At 37.2% G+C, this 19,737-nt stretch overlaps 2 protein-coding genes across 4 annotated transcripts; both read left to right on the top strand.

The window, feature by feature from the left end:
* On the top strand, positions 1-4,795 carry LOC118271903 (uncharacterized). 3 transcript variants are annotated; one of them, XM_035588164.2, is made up of 2 exons: positions 1-332; positions 3,239-4,795. In XM_035588164.2, the coding sequence occupies exons 1-2, from the start codon at positions 119-121 to the stop codon at positions 4,744-4,746; spliced, it is 1,722 nt and encodes a 573-aa protein (XP_035444057.2). In that variant the 5' UTR covers positions 1-118; the 3' UTR covers positions 4,747-4,795. The 3 variants fall into 3 exon arrangements, 2 of the variants coding, with proteins under 2 accessions (XP_035444057.2, XP_050549599.1); XR_007705306.1 differs by lacking the exon at positions 1-332 and adding an exon at positions 352-2,670; XM_050693642.1 differs by lacking the exon at positions 1-332 and adding an exon at positions 408-2,670.
* Positions 4,796-9,145: 4,350 nt separating this feature from the next.
* On the top strand, positions 9,146-9,882 carry LOC118272071 (calexcitin-2-like). Its single transcript, XM_035588384.2, has one exon. The coding sequence runs from the start codon at positions 9,189-9,191 to the stop codon at positions 9,738-9,740; it is 552 nt and encodes a 183-aa protein (XP_035444277.1). The 5' UTR covers positions 9,146-9,188; the 3' UTR covers positions 9,741-9,882.
* The last annotated feature ends 9,855 nt before the right edge of the window (positions 9,883-19,737 follow it).

The following is a 19,737-nucleotide window of genomic DNA, read 5'->3' as shown; positions in this document are numbered from 1 at the left end:
CTAATCGCATTCGATACGAACAACCACCGTCATTGGTTCGACGTGTATTTTGTTGCGTTTAATCAATTTTTTTTGTGTTGTTTTATTTATAAAGCAATTAAAGTACTGGTGAATAAAAATGGCGCCAGCCCCAAGCCTTATAAGGCAATATTTCCGCTTCCTTGATGGGAGGGCCAAGTGCAAGGTTTGTGATAAAGAATACGCTCCAAATTCGACGACTAATATGAAAAATCATCTACAAAGTAAACATCGAAATTTGTACGAAGAGTACCAAATGCAAATAGCCGAAGATGGTGTGAAACCTTCGAGGAATAAAAACGAGGCAGTTGAAGGTAACTATCTATGACATTTCTATAAGATTGTAAGTTTGTACCGCTTGTCTGTATGTTTTTGATTTCACATTGATATGTTTTTGTTTATACCACATGAGGTGGCAAAAACGCACACGGCCCACCTGATGGTAAGTGGTTACAACCGTGGTTAAAACCGTAACCAGTACTGATAGTCAGACATTAAGCATATTCCTAATGATCTTACTAAAATTTAGCCTTTATGAAACATCTGCCTGACAATGGTGAAAAATGTTGACAGAATTACTTACAAGTTTTGAAAATAACTAAATTTGTTGGTTGTTCTTCTATTTTTTTATCTATTTCTGCGGGGAATAACATAATACATGACGTGATGTTTGATTGTGTTAAAAATAGTAGTTATCAGCTGAAATATTTAGGACAAATTCAGATAGATAAATATATAAAAATGATGCTATGGCACCTGATTCTAACCTATCAGTGGATGGATAACCTATCAGTCCTACGCACGAGCGCTCCGTGTGTGGACTTCTGTTATTATTATTATTCGAAAATTGTATACATGTGCTAATCGCGGCAAAAAATGGTGCAGTGCAAAAAGTGTAAACTGTTTTTATCAATGACTAAGGATGAGGTATTAAAATGCAAAGGTGGGTGTGAAAGTGTTTATCACAAGAAATGTGTTAGAAGCTCGAAGCAATTGCAAAGCGAAATATGTGAGGAGTGCCAAAAGACTAACACAACAATGCAGTCGCCGATTATTGACACCGACACTGAAAAGATTACAGTAGAAACACTATTGAAAGAAATGAACAAGAAGATAGAGGTTATATTTAAACTAGAAAAAAATATTGATGACCTTGTGGAAACTGTAGACTTTTACGCTGAACAATACCAAGAAATGCTGGAATTTAAAAAGATCGCGGAAATCAAGATAAAAGCGTTAGAACAAAGAAACGTATACATTGAGCAATGCAATGCTGCATTAGAAGAACGAGTTATTAGCCTGGAAAAGAAGGAAAAAGAAAAAAATGTTGAAATTGCGTGCCTAATGAAGAACAAAAACAATGAAAACATAAAGGAAGTAGTAAAAGATGTTGCCGTAAAGCTGAGTTTAAACCCAGATGATATAGAAAGTGTAGAGAGGTTAAGCTCACCAATCACAACAAAAGTGAGGGTAGCTCGACCAAGCCCGATTATAGTGAAGCTGCGATCCAAGCAAGCCCGAGATCAATGGCTCCAGAAACGAAAAGTTCACCTAACTAATGGCGATATATATGGAAACGGAAACAAAACGCGCATATACCTAAATGAAGATTTAACCAAAGGAACCCGCTCGTTATTCTGGGAAACCAGAAATCAACTAAAGAACTTGTATAAATTCATATGGACTCAAAACTCAAATATATTAGTAAAAAAAAGCGAAAACGAAAAAATTATACGCATAAGAAATGAAAACGACATTAAAGTCTTGTTATGCGATGAAAGAAAAAATAACAAGGATAACGAAAACTAAGTAGATCAACAATAATAACACACCATGGAGCACACTACGCGATTTCCATAACAGACAAATACGATAACCAAAACATTGGATTGGACTTAAAGGACATTGAATACGCTAAATATGAAAATTTACACACCTGGTCACAACAATTCTTGAGTAGCGATACTAATATTATACATCTGAACATTCGTTCTATACGAAAACACTTTAACGAGTTGCTTGCCCTATTGAGTTACTGTATAGCGAAAAGAACATTAAACGTCATTGTTCTCACAGAAGTCAATATAAAGAGTGAAGAAGTACCGTTTTATAGGATCCCTGGTTATGTGGTGTTTCCTAATACGAGAGAAACAAAAAGAGGTGGTGGGATACTGGTATTCGTAAGAGATGACCTGCAATTCACTACACGAACACCCCAAATACCTCTAAAAGCAACAGAGATAACGCATGGAGTACTAAAAACCAAGATTAAAAATGTACACATATTATCCATATACAGACCACCAAACACAAATAAGTTAATTTTCATCAAGGAACTGGACGAAATACTAACATTGATCCCATCTACAGAAGAAATAATATTAATTGGAGATATTAACATTGACATATCTCAAGATATAAGTACGAGTTTATGTGCCTACAAGAACGTGTTGTGTAAAAACGGGCTACGAAGCGCGATACCGACGTCAGAGTCGACGCGCGAGGCGCTCGTGGACGGCCGCCGAGTTACCTCTTCCAATATTGACCATGTGTGCGTGCGAGCAAACGGGCGACCGCTCGACGCGCGCGCGCACTTGCTAACTTGTACCTTATCAGATCACTATATGGTTGGAATTAGCTTGAGCACAACTGGTAAAGTATTGAATAGTAATACAATTTGCAAAATACAAACCATATTAGACGAGAAAATGGTTATTGATTATTTATAAGGATGTGTACACATATGAAAAATATAATTTAAAAAAGAGCGCTATGTATGTAGGTATTTCCTAAGAATAAACGTTAGAAAAAGAAGTACGGTACTTATATTTGTGAATTTTTGCTCTTTAGTTTGATTTTTTTTGTGATTGATTTTTTTAACGCAAAGTTTTTTATATTATTTTTTTCTACTTATACGTTGGTGCGAAACTCAGTCTACGTAAGAGTACTTACGCTACTCTTTTTTTTAAAGACACTTTATTTTAGAAAAAAATCAAATGTCTAATTTCACGCGTACAAAGTCGCGTGCAACAGCTAATAGATAAATAAATGAAGATATTTCCTCGCAAGGTCAGCGATGGCAACTCAAATACGTGCCTCTGTGATTCTGAAACACTAAATCAGATTATTGTTCCGTTCTAATTTGTTCTCATTCTCTTATGGTCATATTCACAATGATAAAATCCTTAAATTAATTTAACTTTTGTTGTATATGTTTCAGATAATCCTGCAACTACCCACAAAATATATAGAGCCCTAATGGAGTATGTTGTTTTCGCTAATCTACCTTTGGAACACATACAAGGAGTGCCAATGCGTCGACTCCTCCGAGGTATAGGACCAAGGCATGAATCCGTAGATATCGAATCTTTCAAAAAATATGTTAACGACGATGAGTATGAAAATATTTTGGGTAAAGTGAAAGAAGAAATAAGGAAAAATCATTATGTGTCACTTACTGCTTACATTTGGAAAGACCCCACCTCCACCAACAATATATTAATCATCAGTAACCACGGATTGTCCGAAACATTTGAGCGATCTTCTATGATATTAAAATGCGCCATTTTTGACGAAAATGCTCCTGGGGATGTTGTTTCAGAAATATTGAAGACAGTGTGTACCGACCTAAACATTTCTACCAAACAAGTCCATTGCATGATTCGAGACGAGAGATCTTCTCTGAAAAGAGTCACGGAACCGGTATTACCAATTCAAGATTTGGATTGTACTATTCATAAAATACAAACTATTATACGAGAAACATTTCTATCCGAAGAAAATATAACAGTTTTTAAACGAAAATTTGATGAAATTTCGGAGAATTCTACTACAAAAAGTTTATCACAAGACATTAAAGAAGCACTCAACCTGAATGCAACTGACTGGGAGAGTACGTTTATCAAGTTTAAGACTCTTTTTTCAATGGCAGCAAATTATTCCATTAAAACTGGTAATCTTACCTCGACTTTGGAAGAAAAGTGGGTAGAAACCCGTGATGACGTCATGAAATGTTTTGATTTAGCCAATTATATGTATGACTCTCAGGAATTTTTATCATCAATGTATCCAATTTTTAAAGCAATCACGATTAGTCTCACTAAATATTTGGCACTATTGCCAGAAGCTAATATTTTTGGGGCAGCACTCACAAGTCTAAAAACAAAATTTGAAACGACATTGTCTTCTTTGGAACATAACAATGTGTATTTAATTGCTACATTTTTAGATCCCCGTTATAAGTTTATAGAATCAAATAATAATATTCGAGATCAAATTTTACAAATGGCAAATACTGATGATGGGATGGATATTATTCCTTCTCCTAACGTGGAAAATGTGCAAAAGAGAAAAATAGATTCCTCTGACTCAGACATGGCAACACCGAATAAAATCAGCAAAGAATCAGAAAGTAATGTGTTAAAAAAGTATTTGAGTAAATCTGGAGATGTAACAATGGACCAAAAAAGCCGCGTTCTGTTAAAGGAAATATTTGATTATGAAGATATGCCGTCTCTCGATTATGATGAAGATCCACTCGAGTGGTGGAAAAATTATGGTCATAAGTTTAAAAACCTCTCCACGTTTGCTCGTAGGTTTTTGGCACCTCCAGCGGCGAGTGTGGTCAATGAGCAACTGTTTGGGGAAGGTGGGAGTTTAGAGCTGAATTCGAAACTAAAGTATATATTTATGAAACATAACATTGTAACATTTAATTTTAATTATTAATTAGTATATTGTAATGCTCCAGTAGTTCAATAAATCAAATTTTATTCTTCTTGAGTTTTTATTTATCTGTACAATGATTTTTACTTTACACGCACACAACAGCATGGAAATTACAAAATGCTAGGGTAGCGAGAGACGTGCCAACAGCCAGTTGACATAACTAGTCTTTAACATATTATTATATTACAATATTAACATTTATTAAAGGAACATCCATCGACACCGCCAGCTAAAATAAATAGACAGTTTTAGGTAAAGGCCTGTTAGCTCAGTATATATTGTATAGTCTATGCTGTTAGCCAACTACTCACAGATGTGACTGCATTGCGTGCATCACGTTGAATATAATCAACTTTATATTAATTAATGAAATAAATTATTGTTATACACATTGCGTCATGCGACTTAGATTTCGTAAGTATTTTAGGAAATTAGGAACTATTTTTAGGAAAGAAGACAGATCACAATCCATACAAAAATTATCTTATGTCCTATATAACAAAGTGACATATACTACGCGCAACGTCACGCCTTTTATCCCCGAAGGGGTAGGCAGAGGTGCACATTACGGCACGTAAGGCCGCTATTCAATGTACATCCACTTTTCACCATTTGTGTTATAAGTCCCATGTAATAGGGGATGAGCCTATTGCCATATATTGGGCACAATTCCAGACTCCGTGCTACTACTGAGAAATTTTCGAAAAGCCAAAAAAAGGCCAGTTCTACTTTGCCCGACCTGATAATCGAACCCGAGACCCCTTGTCTGGCAGTCGCACTTGCGACCACTCGACCAATCTTGCAGTTAAGAGACATTATCTCAAAAAAAATCTATTAAAAATATGTCAGACTCCTATGCCATATTTTTAATAGATTAAAAAAAACTGCTATGAAGATAGTTCAGGCGCTGTTATGAAAGAAAGAAGTTTTATACGAAGAGGAGTGGAACGAGGGAGGCCTTTGCCTGCATTAGGACAATTATGGCCGAAAACTAATAGATCGACAGGCCTGTTACTTGTCTATGCTTGAGGCTTTGCAGCCGGCTCCAAGCCCAGCTCTATATAGGCCTATTGAGGGGGTCCAGGCCTCTATACATATTATACAATAAATTAACGCCTTTAGTTATTATCATTGCAAAACACACAATCAATGCTTGAGCATATTACTCACATAATATACGAACGCTTACCTAAGAATGAGACTTTTTTAAAATTCATAATTTTATTGATAGTTTTTTTTTATATAAAGATAACTGTTACGAAAATTAGGAATCTAATAACGTGTTTGTTTCGTATCGTCACGCCTTTTAACCCCGAAGAGGTAGGCAGACAGAGGTTAACATTACGGCACGTAATGCTACTGTATAATGTACACCAACTTATAACCATTTGTGTTATAAGTCCCATGTAACAAGGGGTGAGCCTTTTGCCATATACTGGACACAATTCCAGACTCCGTGCTACTATTGAAAAATTTTCCTAAAACCGAAAAAAAACCCAGTAATTCTATGCCCGACCCGGAAATTGATCCCGAGACGCCTTATCCGGCAGACGCTCTTGCTACCACTCGAAAACGAGGCATTTTTAAATGCGCGAGAGCGTAGGGTGGCATCTAAGATTTTTTTCTGTGTCGTGGTTACTAATTGTGTATAAGACACAACATCACACCCAAACCCGGAACAATAGTTTGTGGATCATACAAAAAGTTTTAGTTTTCTGTTGTCTCTGGCCAACTACCTAATATAAGTTTAAAACATTTTTTTTTTGATAACAGATAAATAAAATTAGCATATTTTTCCTTATAAGTTAGCAAGAAAGAGGAAAACTACATATCAATAAATTCAATTTTGGAAAGTTTTGATAAGATGGAATAATTAATATTCGATTGAGAAAACGTTTCGATTAAAGTAATTCGTAAACACAGATGCACTCTTTGTACCCAATGGGACGGCAGACCGACACGACCGGTGAGCGCTCAGGCGCAGGAGACACGGGGCTGAAAACATCGGGCTCGAATCCGGGCCAATCTGTTTTGTGTACCTATGAAACTAACAAAACATAATAGTACTAATTTTACTCTAAAAATACCATCATGGAATCGAACTCGCGACACGTGGTACAGTAGCCGGCCACTGCGCCAACCGTGCATGTAGTTGGTATTTATATAAGCAGTGATAACAAAATAAATAATGTGTATGTCCCTGCATTGCAGTTGGAGAGATAGTAGAGTACGTCAATGCTATCTGAGGAATCAACGGTAATTGCGTTAATTAAAAAACTAAGATAATAATACTTATGCACACGGGTCTGTCTGTTCAGTTAAACGTAATTTACTTTTTACATTTGTTAAGTTGTTAAACTCATAAAATAACGTCACGTCTTTTATCCCCGAAGTGGTTTGCAGAGGTGCACATTACGGCACGAAATGCATATATACTCATAAAATAGTTTTTTATATTATCAATGTAGGGTCGACCACAAGTATCTAAAATAGTATTTTGAAATCCTTTTTTTTGCAAAGAAAATACGAATAGCATGGCAGTGAGTAGTTTGATTGGTTTCAGTAATTTTGGAATAAATTAAATTTAATTATTTCACACTTGAAGATCACTGTTAATAAAAGCGACGTTTTAGAACCATAATTTTTATTTTACGGATTTTTAAAAGCAATTTGCGAATTATTATAATTATTTCTTCTCTAATTCACATAGTGTTATACTGGTGGTATTTTTATTATACAGAAAATGGATGTTTACTTTGGTCGAAAAGCAGACACATTATAATTTGGTTTATCCAGATATTATATTGCACCCCAGCAGGCACATTAGAGGGTGGCTAGTCATCCATATGGGTGTCGGACATGGGGCAATGTATAATAGATATTTCACCATTAATATTACATCTGTCTCCGTCTTCTGTCAGCCAGTTAGCTTCAAGAGCTCCCATTACTAGGGATAGGGATTCTTCAATTACAATGACATAATAATTATTGTTCTTTATTGACGGAGAAAGTAACATTTTGCTACAAGACAAATATCAATAAGTTAATTTAGTATTTTGTATTATCTAATCGTTAAATATTACTAAACTTAAATAAATTAAACTAAAAGAATGTATAACTTTAAATAAAAAAAAGAATGTTTATCTAAGAGTATCCAGCCTTAAATATACAGCCTGTTTCTTTTATTTTATTTTTTTGAGAGTTAAACACCATTCAAACATTCCATTTCTTGAAGTAAAAAATAACTAGAATTTTTATTTTAATTATTATGTTATCGGCTTACTCACGTAACGTTTTGACGATTAACTCGACTAGTTTCAAGCCATGCAAGAGGCTCATATTCATGAGGAGCATTCCGCGACACACGACGCGGCGATTGTCACGATGCTACTGACGACTCGAGTTTCGCGCCCATCGCGCCCTCTGCCTGGAATCGCGCGTACTATACGGCGCGTGCGACGTTGTTGGCTCGTTAGACTCGTTCGTCGGTGGCTGCGTAGGTGTTGGGTTCGATTCTCGGGTCGACGCAAAGACGGTGCTGCATACCGCGCTAATTTAATTACCGCGTTAATCGTCAAAACGTTACGTGAGTAAGCCGATAACATAATAATTAATTTAGTATGTCTCACGAAAGTTACAATAAAATTTTTATTTTATTTCATTTGTAAAAAAAATCGATTTAAAAATGGAATGTTGAAAAAGAAAGTACGGGTCAGGTATCCTACTCATACAGCACTAAGTACCTACACTAATATTAAAACTATCAAAGTATATTATGCCTAATTTAAATTTTATTGTAAAAGCATAAGGTTAGAAGTGCAGTAACGACATTTGATTGTTTAGGGTAGCTTGTCACTAGTTACTTATACCAAAATGACCACTATTGCCTGTTCTATAAGGCCTGCGGTCGTCTATACACACATACACGTATGTTATAGAAGAAGTTCTTAATTTATTTTGCTATACCATACTTTTGTCACATTGCTAGTCGCCTGCTGATTTTGACTGTACATGATACCAGTGGGAAGCTAATTGCAATAACTGTGTTTAAACATGGTGCGGATATATGCGGCTGTGACAATTACCATCACTAACCGTTTTATAATTCCCTGGTGGATATCGGATTGGCCACACTCGTTGCAACGCAACTTGTTTTGTACAGTTGTGGTCCATTGGCATTTGGTTGTGGTACAACATTGTGTTTTATCGTTAGTTAACACCGAACATTATTGATGAAATGAATAATTAATGAATTACAAACAAACACAAAAACGGTAAAGTTTGATAGAGTATCACTCTCTCCTTAACTTGACTAATCACTATTATCTTATGATTCATGCACAAACAGAGACGCGCAGCATTACCGCCGCGCGCCATGTACACAGGTATATAAGCAAGACGCGCCGCGCACCACATATTTACCGGCGACACAAGCATCCAACATGGTATCCGACTTCAGGAAGAAGAAGCTCCTCCACGTGTTCAAATCCTTCTTCGACACGGACGGCAGCGGCAACATCGAGAAGGATGACTTCCTGATGGCCATCGAAAGGATAACCAAGACCAGAGGCTGGAAAGCTGGAGACGACAAATACAAATTCGTTGAGGAGACCCTATTGAAGATCTGGGACGGCATCCAGAAGGTCGCTGACGAGAACAAGGACGGACAGGTCAGCCAGGACGAGTGGATCGCGATGTGGGACAAGTACTCCAAGAACCCATCCGAGGCGTTCGAGTGGCAGACCCTGTACTGCAAGTTCGCGTTCACTCTTGAAGACGCCAGCGACGACGGATCCATCGACAGCGAAGAGTTCTCCTCTGTGTACGCCTCCTTCGGGCTGGACAAGGACGAGGCTGTGGCTGCCTTCAAGAAGATGGCTAACGGTAAGTCCGAAGTGTCCTGGGCTGAGTTCCAGGACCTGTGGAAGGAGTACTTCTCATCGGAAGACGTGAACGCTGCGGGCAACTACATCTTCGGCAAGACTAGTTTCTAAGTATTTATTCGTTAATGTAATATGGTTTGTGACAAGTATCGCCTGTGTCTGGACTGGTTTGATATAATATCATGTATTGTGATCTAATGACTTCGAGTGCATTTATTTATGTAAGTAGCGAATAAACTAAATTATAACTTAACTACAGAGTTTTATTTATACGAGTAACATTGCTGTTAGATACAGAATATAGGTATTTGACGAATGTTTGGGTTTTTAGATTTCCAAATTCTCAGTTGTAACCCGGATTTTGTAATAGGGTAAAATGCAGTAATAGGCTTGCCTTCCACCACATAGGACTTATAACATGTCTAGCTATTCCTCCAGGACATATAAAGTGAAATATTACTCGCAGACTACATTTCTCATGTCGATCTTTAATACCTACTTATTAATTTGTGATGTGTCTGCCTCCCTGATCTCTATAGAAACGTCTGATCCCTATATAGGTTTATACAAGTTATTGTAGGAAAACGCACGTAATGTAGATGTAAACAATTTACTAAGGGTTCGATTTCAAGGAGACGGAAAATATAGACTTAACTTACAATTTGTGTTCTGATTTCAATTGCATTAATCACAACGCTTGCTTAATGCGGGTTGGCGATTTCAGACTTACAATTAGAGATCCTAAACCTAGGTTTCCTAAAGGTGTTTTCCCTTCACCGTTTGTCGGTGGTAACTAAATAATCTTAGGAAGTACATACTATACGAGTATAACTCAGAAACAGTTACATTGGTACTTGCCGTTGGTAGGTTCTGAGCCAGTACTCTCATGCATGAAGAGCGTGGCAGTCTTAAACCTCCAGGCAACCACGACATCACACATAGACACTAATACGTCTTTCATAGATACTAAGATTTTCAATATAGGTATAGTGGATGATTTTGTTTTAATTTTATTTTTAATTTGACTTCCACTTTTTAGTTGTAGTACTATACGAGTCCTATACGAGTATACCTAATAGTATGTGAACCTATTCATTACAATATATCAATAGTGCATTGTATGTGGTCTAGTTGATGTTTGAATATTGACATTATGATGCCAGACTTCGACTGAGAATTTCTAAAAATCTAAATTACCTACACAAAGATATTTTGGTAACCTGTTACGTTGTCCGCAGCTCCGAAAGGGTTTACCAGGGCTTCGACTCGAAAAACAAGAGTAGGAACGGGGTGGTTTTTAGTCAGTAAGAGTCTGACCGCACCGGTGAACCCGATACCTAGTGCGCAGATCCGGATCAGTCATCAGCCCTACTGGGCCTCATCTGTGGTCTGTGTCTCTACAAATACTTGGAATTGAAACTCAAAACCTTTCGTTTGATTGAACGTCACATTTGTGCCGTAACGCGGTAGTTACTTAATAATAATGTTTGTTCCAATTATAGACACGATTTTATCGTATTTTGTCCCATATTGGATACGGATCTTTGAAGTACATACTATATGAATGGTGGCATTATATGTTATCATAATCTGCATTGATTTCTGCAAACTGATACTAAGTATATGTAATGTACGTCAATTGCTTAATTATTTGTTAATCGCTGATATCGCACTTCGATTACGATTACGTACATTTGTTTTATGGGAGGAAAACATGCAGTATTATTTTTATTTTTTTCCTGTAGACTACAATGTGATCGGATTTAAGAAAAGTAATTAGAAAGAGATTATAATTATTCTAGAAATCTTTAATTTATGTTCTTGGAATTTTATTGTAGAATTAGTGTTAAGATCTCTTAAATGACCGCGTGATGTAGTTGGAATAAAAATAATCTTTTGCATTAGTTTTCATGTCGAATGTTTAAATATATTAGAGTATTGATAGGGATGATTATAATGATATGGTTATATGCTCATCCGCTTTTATATGGAACTTGCTTTTGATATTTTTTTATGGTATAAGCCGCCCATGGACCCTCTAAACACCAGATGCGTTACAAGTGCGTTGTCAGCCTTTTGGGGGTTAGGAATTTAAGGGTTGTTGGGGAATCGGGGATTGGGAAGATTGGGAAGGGGGTAATTGGGCCTCCGGTAAACTCACTCACATAACGAAACACAACGCAAGCGTTGTTTCACGTCGGTTTTCTGTGAGGCCGTGGTATCACTCCGGTCGAGCTGGCTCATTCGTGCCGAAGTATGGCTCTCCCACACTTAATTGGTGAAAAGTTGGTGTTGCATACCTATAATATAACTGGTGAAATATGCACTTGCATGTTCTATTTGACAAAAGGCGTGATAAAGATTTATTGCCAAAAACTGTACAAACTGTTTTATTGTCTACCCAAACTTCACTTTAATAAAACCGAGTAGTCATATTATGTCATACTTACGTTATACCTGTGTTTATTTTAGGATACTTTTTAATTTAATACCTATTTAAACATTACATATGCGATAACTATACTCATTTCATCGCCCGGTGTAGATAAATGGTGGCTGATAAAATTGTATGTGTTATTTGCTGGTAATTATAATTAGAATATGTTTTTATTACGGTTACATTTAGTTACTAAGGAATATTTAAATATTGTCTAGAGTAGCCAACGAAAAGAAACCTTTACCTAATTGAAAAATCATGAGGATTTTATCTAGAGTAACAAATAACGTCACAACGAAAAGAAACCTTTACCAGTCATAGTACATAACGAAAGGGAAATACTTCTATGTAACGATTCATCCAGTTCATCAGTAGAGACACAGGCAGGGAGACCTAAAGCAAAATAAAAAAGAACATGTCTAATTATAATAAAGTCATTAAAATAATTTTCAGGTGAATTCTCCACGAGTGCTCGGTGAAGTAAGATCCTTGTTAAGATAAACGGCGGGTGATCATAAATAAAAAATAATTTCACAAAACAGTTGGAATATGGCGGACATTTTTGTTGGAGTACTACGAGTGCTAATTACCGGCTGAATTATCGTGTTGAGCGGACGGTAGCGGGGTTTGTTTCAAGGTGGTGCATCGTAGGAGCTGAAGCGGGAAAGGAAAGAAAGAAGAAATTTTAAAATGGTGGAGAGATATGCCTATTATAGTTTTGTCAGTATCTGATAGGACCAATGTGAGAAATGTTAAATGTATAATTATGTCTTCTCCATAAAATGTTGTTTTACTTTATCAGATACTAGCTGTTATCCGCGACTTCGTCTGCGTGGAATAATGACAGTTCTGGCAGATTTTGGGCTTTTATGTCATCGATATTTTTTATACGATTTTATCAGCATCTCTAGTGAAACGTTCATGAACTGAACAACTCGAAGTAAACTTTAAAATATCAGTATCTGCTTAAAGTACGTAGAAACCCTACTGAAACAAAAATTCTTAAATGCTTACCAGTATCCATCTTGTAAACTATTTCTCAATTTCCAAAATGGTCTCATAAGCGTATCTATTACCCCGCTAGTCGCCAGTCCCTTGAACCAAACTTCTTGGGTCCCACTCGAGGGTAACCTGGAGTGGCTTCACGATATTTATTGCGGTGTTATTACATGTAATCGCTGCTGAATCTACCTCCTTTATAATGTGATCTCTCGGTTATTAACCCGCCAAATGAAATGTTGCGATGTTGACCTATTTACTCGAGAGCCATTTTTAATTTTAATCATTTTCCCTCCGTGTTCTCGGGCAAAAATTAAGATGGGCTTTATGTGGGGTTGGTTTGTTTGTTTGTTTATGGATTGTGCTATAACATTATAGCCTTAGAATATTTACTAATTAAGTAAACTGTAGGGAAACGATAGTAATGTAATGTGCATTTAATAGAAAAACGCCTGTACTTATAGGTGTTGCAAAAGTAATTAGATGATTTTTTCAAAATGATAAACCTTTTATAGTATCAGGCGTACTAAATGATATGAAATAATGTACGCCTAATTCATATACATACTACGTACTTAAGTATAATAAATATTTTACTACAAAACATGGTCAAAGCATATAGATTGCTATACATATAGTTAGGTAGAAAAATATCTGCATTCGTGTTGGTAGGCACGCTCCGTCTAGACCGTAGACACGGCCAATCCATCACAGATTGATGCCCATAACGTCATGTGGTTTTGACAGTCCGGTTTTTTGGGGTTCTACGAAAACCAGTGCTGTAATTTATTATTAATGCACCTGAATCAAGGTACTACTGATTATTGACAAATATGACTGCACGGTTGGCGCCGCGGCCGGGCAACTGGCTGTCGTGTAACGTGCAGCGGTTTCGATTCCTGCACGAAACAACTCTTTGTGTGATCCACAAATTGTTGTTTCGGGTTTGGGTGTCAAGTGCATGTGAAATTGTATGTTTGTAAACGCACCCATGACACAGGAGAAAATCTTAGTGTGGGGTAAAGTTTTTTTAATATAGTTTTTCTTTTTAATAAATACAGCATCATTGTTGTTGTGTAAAAGCAAATTAATATTATTACAGTGAGCAAATAAATTGTTTACTCACAAAATATATTTCAAATTTCTAAAACAGCAACTTTCTGAAAAAGACAAGCGTTAGTCGATAGTGCATTGAAAATATGTGTGGCATGTAAGCTGCAGGGTTCAGTACTGCAGCATCAACTGGGCGAAGTTGTTTGTTCGTACGTGCGGAACCCTTCGTGATGGGAGGCCGCTCGCCACGGATGTAGGTAGCGGGCGCTGCATAGATGAGGCATTTTGTAAAATATGTAAATGCTTTTCGGGAAACAACGCTTGCTTTGTATTTTATCATATGAGTGAGGTAATTGAAGGTCCAATGCTCCCTCTATACTCAAATCTCCAATCCCTAAAAGGCCGGCAAAGGCTCGTCTTTTTTTTATGAAACACGCCGGTAATCGAGCAGACGTATTACCTGATGGTAAGCAATCGCCGCCGCCCATGGACACTTGAAACACCAAAGGCGTTACAAGTGCGTTGCTTTTTGGGAGTTAGGAATTTAAGGGTTGTTGTTCGGGAATGGGGATGGGGAAGATTGGGAAGGGGGAATTAACCTCACTCACACAACGGATCACAACGCAAGCGTTGTTTCACGTCGGTTTTCTGTGAGGCCGTCGTCTCCTCTAGTGTTGTGAGTTAGTTGAGTATAATATCTACAATCTCTAAAAGGCCGGCAACGCACTTGTCTCCTCTAGTGTTGTGAGTGTCCTTTTGCAGAACTGATTGCTTATCATCCGTATGCTCGTTTGCCGTTCCAAACCCTTAACGATACCTTTCCTATAGTCAGGTAAATATAATTAATATATATTAGTCCAGGACTGTTTTCAAGTGCCTGTATCTTCGTAGCTTCGTGTGACTGCAGGCAATAGCGGTATCATAGAGGAGCGCTGGCCTTGCAGTGACACGGTGCGGCTGTGCTGCCACCTATATTTATTTTATACACTACTCTATGGAAACTAAGGCGGGATCTTTGAGCGATTGGGCCTTCAGTAGCCTCACATTCGGTTAAATACTCCGTAAGCGTTGTTTCACACTGGTTTTCTGTGAGGCTGTGGTATCACTTCGGTCGCGCCGGCACAATATTATGTCTGCTCGGGAATCAAACGTGAGAATCGTTGTTCGGCAGTTGCGCTTGCAACCACCTAAGCAACATATGTTATGACAATAAAGAAAACAAGAGCTTGTAGTCCCATTTAATAAATTACCTACAGTATTTAAAGTAAATGTCTAGCTTCCATTAAGACATCTATAACTTTTACAAAGTAAGTACAAGTAAGAAGCAAGTCTATAAAGAGTAGAAAAAAAAACAATTTCTTTATTGTTAGTAAGTAGCTCATTTGTATAGAGTAGTCACTCCGATACAGAGGGATTATTAAATATAACTCGATATTTTATTCTGCTCCCTCGAGTCAAGATGTGTGACAGTACTGTGTGGCCATTGAGGCAGCGATTTCTTTAAATAATAGAATTATTGCTATTGTTTTGTATTTAAACTGATGTTTGATGTGTTTTGGAACTAATTAACTTGCCAGATTTTTGCGTTCCCAAGAAAAAAAGGTGTTGTTAAGATCCGTTCAGTAGTTTTTGTGTAAAAGAGTAACAAAAACCTACACGCCCATGCATTTTGGCATTAATTATCAATAATTATCACAAATTATGGCATTAATTATCGGTATCATAATTATAGATAAATACTAGCAGCGTGCTCCAGCCTTGTCCAGGTACTAGGTTTTTTCCGATGCTTAACGTCTGAATTTTTCACGCTCATACCGCCTTACCTTGACGGTTCATAAGATACAGCATGATGTCAGATGAATAGACAGACAGATAGATAGATACACAGACTTAGTAAAAGGGTCTCGTTTTATCATCGCGTACAGAACCCTAAAATTCACCAACGAAAGTAAAAGTAATTTTCCATATTGCATGCACCAAATACGCATTAGTGTCCGTTGCAAAAACCGCATGTTTCGTGGCCTCACGTCATAAATTCAATGAATATTTGAGCGTACGCGGCCCGAGCCCACCTGACGTCGCGCGTCACTTTGACGTCACGTCAGCTCGTTATGAATACACGCGCCTCTCCGCTCGCTAACTTCGAAATATTTTTGAAATTCGATCCTATTAAAATTGTGTAGTGATTGCCATAAAACATCGATGTTCGGTGGGGTAAGGAGAGGTACATTAGTGTTGCACTTTCGGAAATGTATAGCACTTTTTTACTGAGTACTTTTGTGACATGGGGCCAATTTTGAGGTACACTTACCTAATATTAAAATTATGACTAAATATTTTGTATAAAATTAAAAAGAAGTTGGTTATTTATAAAATATGCTTCAAATAGTAATGCTAAGACTAATTAGCTGTTAAAAATGTAGATCAATTAATCAATGAGGTATTTTTTGCAATATTAAGGTTATTATTATAATAATAACATCATTCGATGGAGAAAGGTTCGGTGATTCCGAATATGTATATGAATTCGGAGGCCCGATTCCCCAACAACCCTTAAATTCCTAACCCTTAAAAGGCCGGAAACGCACTTGTAACGCCTCTGGTGTTTCAAGTGTAAGGCGATTGCTTACTATCAGGTGATACGTCTGCTCGATTGACGGTGTTGCATAAAAAAAAAAAAAATATCACAAAAAACATCGCTTAGTTCAATTAGCCTTTCAACCATCGATATGTATAACAATTCTTTCCTGAACCCACACATGACCACACTGCCTAAAATCAAAGATATTTTAATCAACACATACCTAGCTAGTGGTACGGTTAGTAGGTAAGTAGCAGCTCGTTGATTGGAGCTATTCCTTTGATGCCGGATCAAAGCGAACCCTGATTACTCGCTAGTTAGATCCACGAAACGTTTTCACTTGCCAGTACTTACTCGTGGCTGTACCTACATTCATCCATTTTTTTTTATTGGTACAGTTTCGATGGTTTATGGTAAAGAACAAAAAAAATATCGATGGTCCTGCTTAAGTATTTTTGAATTTTGAATTTGGTTTAATTAAACTATTATTATCTACACGACACAAAATAGGAGGGGTCATAGAGCGACTAGTTTCATGTTATTATTAATGTAAAACTGAGTCTTTTGCTTAATTTGCAAAAATAAATATCAGGTTCGATTTTTATGGTCGGATTTTTATGGTAGGCTGAAAAGTAATAAAGTTGCTATTTTCCTTTGAGTACGCGGGCAAAGCAGCGGAGACCTAGTATGTAACTTAACATACAGTAAACATATAACGTTTGGCATAACAACAATAACCTAAAAGTTAATAAATAATACGAAGATGGCCACTTCATCCTGTTTATATCCAGTTAATTGCTTTGTGAAGGGAAAACAAGCAAAAAAGGTCCAATTGTAAAAAAATATATTGTTTGAAGGTCAGACCAATAAAAGGGCTTTATTTGAACGGATTAGCGAGGCACATTACGAAACATTAACATTATAATTGAGAATATTATTTACTTGGTTACTTTATTTACAACAACAACGTCACGCCTTTTATCCCCGAAGGAGTAGGCAGAGGTGCATTTGCCCAATACGGCACGTAATGCCACTGTACAATGTACACCCACTTTTCACCATTTGTGTTATAAATCCCATGCAATGAGGGGTGAGCTTATTGCCATATGTCGGTCACAATTCCAGACTCCGTGCTACTACTGAGAAAATTTCGAAAAACCTAATAAAAGCCCAGTAGTATTTTCGCCCGACCCGGGAATCGAACTGTCAAACTGAATATTTTCGAAAACCCGAAAAAATTCAGTAATACTCGACTCAGGAGTTGAAATTCAGACCCTTTGCTCGGCGGTCGCACTTGCAACCACTCCATCAACGAAGCAGTTTGAAATTGTGTCATAAAATATTCAAGCAAACCCACGAGAAAAACTCAGTCAAATTACGCCACCGTACTGTGACTAATATTTTCTAAAAATAACTAAATTACGGTCCAACCCAGCTGTGTGCCTGTGGTTTATCCTCTTTACGTTAAAAAGCCCATAGGTGAATATATTAGTAGGGGGCTGTATTTTATGACAAATACCCTAAATATATGAGGTTTTGCTTCCATGGGACAGTCCCATCATCCCCAGTGCATAGTTAAAATATGTAAAATATAATGGGAAAATGGAAAATTATGCTGAAAACTCTCTGATGAAGGTGTTCCACTTAGGTAGTCTCTCATTAAGTATTACAAACTTGTATTAAGATATTTTTAGTTCTTTATAACACGGTGAAGTTAAGAAATGTTAGCAAGTTGCGGGTCTCTTGTTGAGAACTTAGAATTAACTGCTGTGCGGTCAAAGTTTGTATTATACCAATTATATTGTTCGTCTTAGTCTTCTGTGGTGGTGCAATACTCTACATACATACAAGAAGTTACTAGTGCCAGTGTAAAAGTGTGGGAGAGCCATGCTTCGGCACGAATGGGCCGGCTCGACTGGAGTGATACCACGGCTTGAAAACCGACGTAAAACAACGCTTGCGTTGTGTGAGTGAGGTTACCGGAGGTCCAATTCCCCCCTTCCCAATCTTCCCCTTCCCCGATTTACCAACCCCCAAAAGGCCGGCAACGCATTTGTAACGTCTCTGGTGTTTCAAGTGTCCATGGGTGGCGGCGATTGCTTACCATCAGGTTATACGTCTGCTCGTTTAGTGTTCCATAAAAAATAAAATAAAAGTGAAAAAAATATATATATAAAATAAAAGTGAACAATTTCTTCAAAAATATATGTATCTTGGTAGTAGTTGGAATCCTGCTTACACCACAGAACAAAGCTGTGCTCCCATACGTCGGCGGGTAGAATATAATCGCGGCCGTCATCCACACACGCTCCTAAACTCGGACAGACATACGGATATTGGATGCAGGTCCAACATATATACAGATTTTTATATAAAAATGTGTTTACAAGACATAAGCGGTAGCGATTTACGTCCAAAACTAATAACAATCCAATGTCTGTCGATTAAGATCGATTTTTGTAATAAACTTCACTTTTGCCAGACAACAGTGCTCTCTGATAAATTTAAACCTTTTCAAATTGTACCTACTAAGCGTAGAGATTATAGTAAACCCTGATTATGTGGAGATGGCTTATAGTCCAAATGGACTATAATAGACTGTTGATCAATATCAACAGTCAGCAGTGCTGCAATCAGCAGCAATCATTGCTAGCTGTCTAATGTATAGACTAATTTATTAGTTACTTAAGTGATTCAACCACAATGCTTGCGCTTAATAAAATAAGAAATAAAATCGCTTGTGCTTACACCTTGCACCAAACATCTCACACGGCCGATTATTTATTGAATTGTACGAAATCTGCCGCCGACGAATATTCGCTTTGATGTGACGCAAAAGGATTGTCTTATTTCGCTGCCGAGGCCCTATATGTCGCAGTGTTATGGTTCAGATGTAGTGATACTCCACTGGGGGGCTGTAGTCTGCAGTTTAGCCAATTATTCTTTCATGCCATGGAATTAACTGGGTGATGGGACTGGGAGACTTTTAGGCGCGTTCAGTATTCAGTTTTTGTTTTCCTTTTCAAGCAATGTTAGTA

The sequence above is a fragment of the Spodoptera frugiperda genome, chromosome 5, assembly GCF_023101765.2.
Source record: "Spodoptera frugiperda isolate SF20-4 chromosome 5, AGI-APGP_CSIRO_Sfru_2.0, whole genome shotgun sequence".
Classification (NCBI taxonomy): Eukaryota; Metazoa; Arthropoda; class Insecta; order Lepidoptera; family Noctuidae; genus Spodoptera; species Spodoptera frugiperda.
Note: the sequence above shows the minus strand (reverse complement) of the source record. Positions and strands in the feature narration are given on the sequence as shown.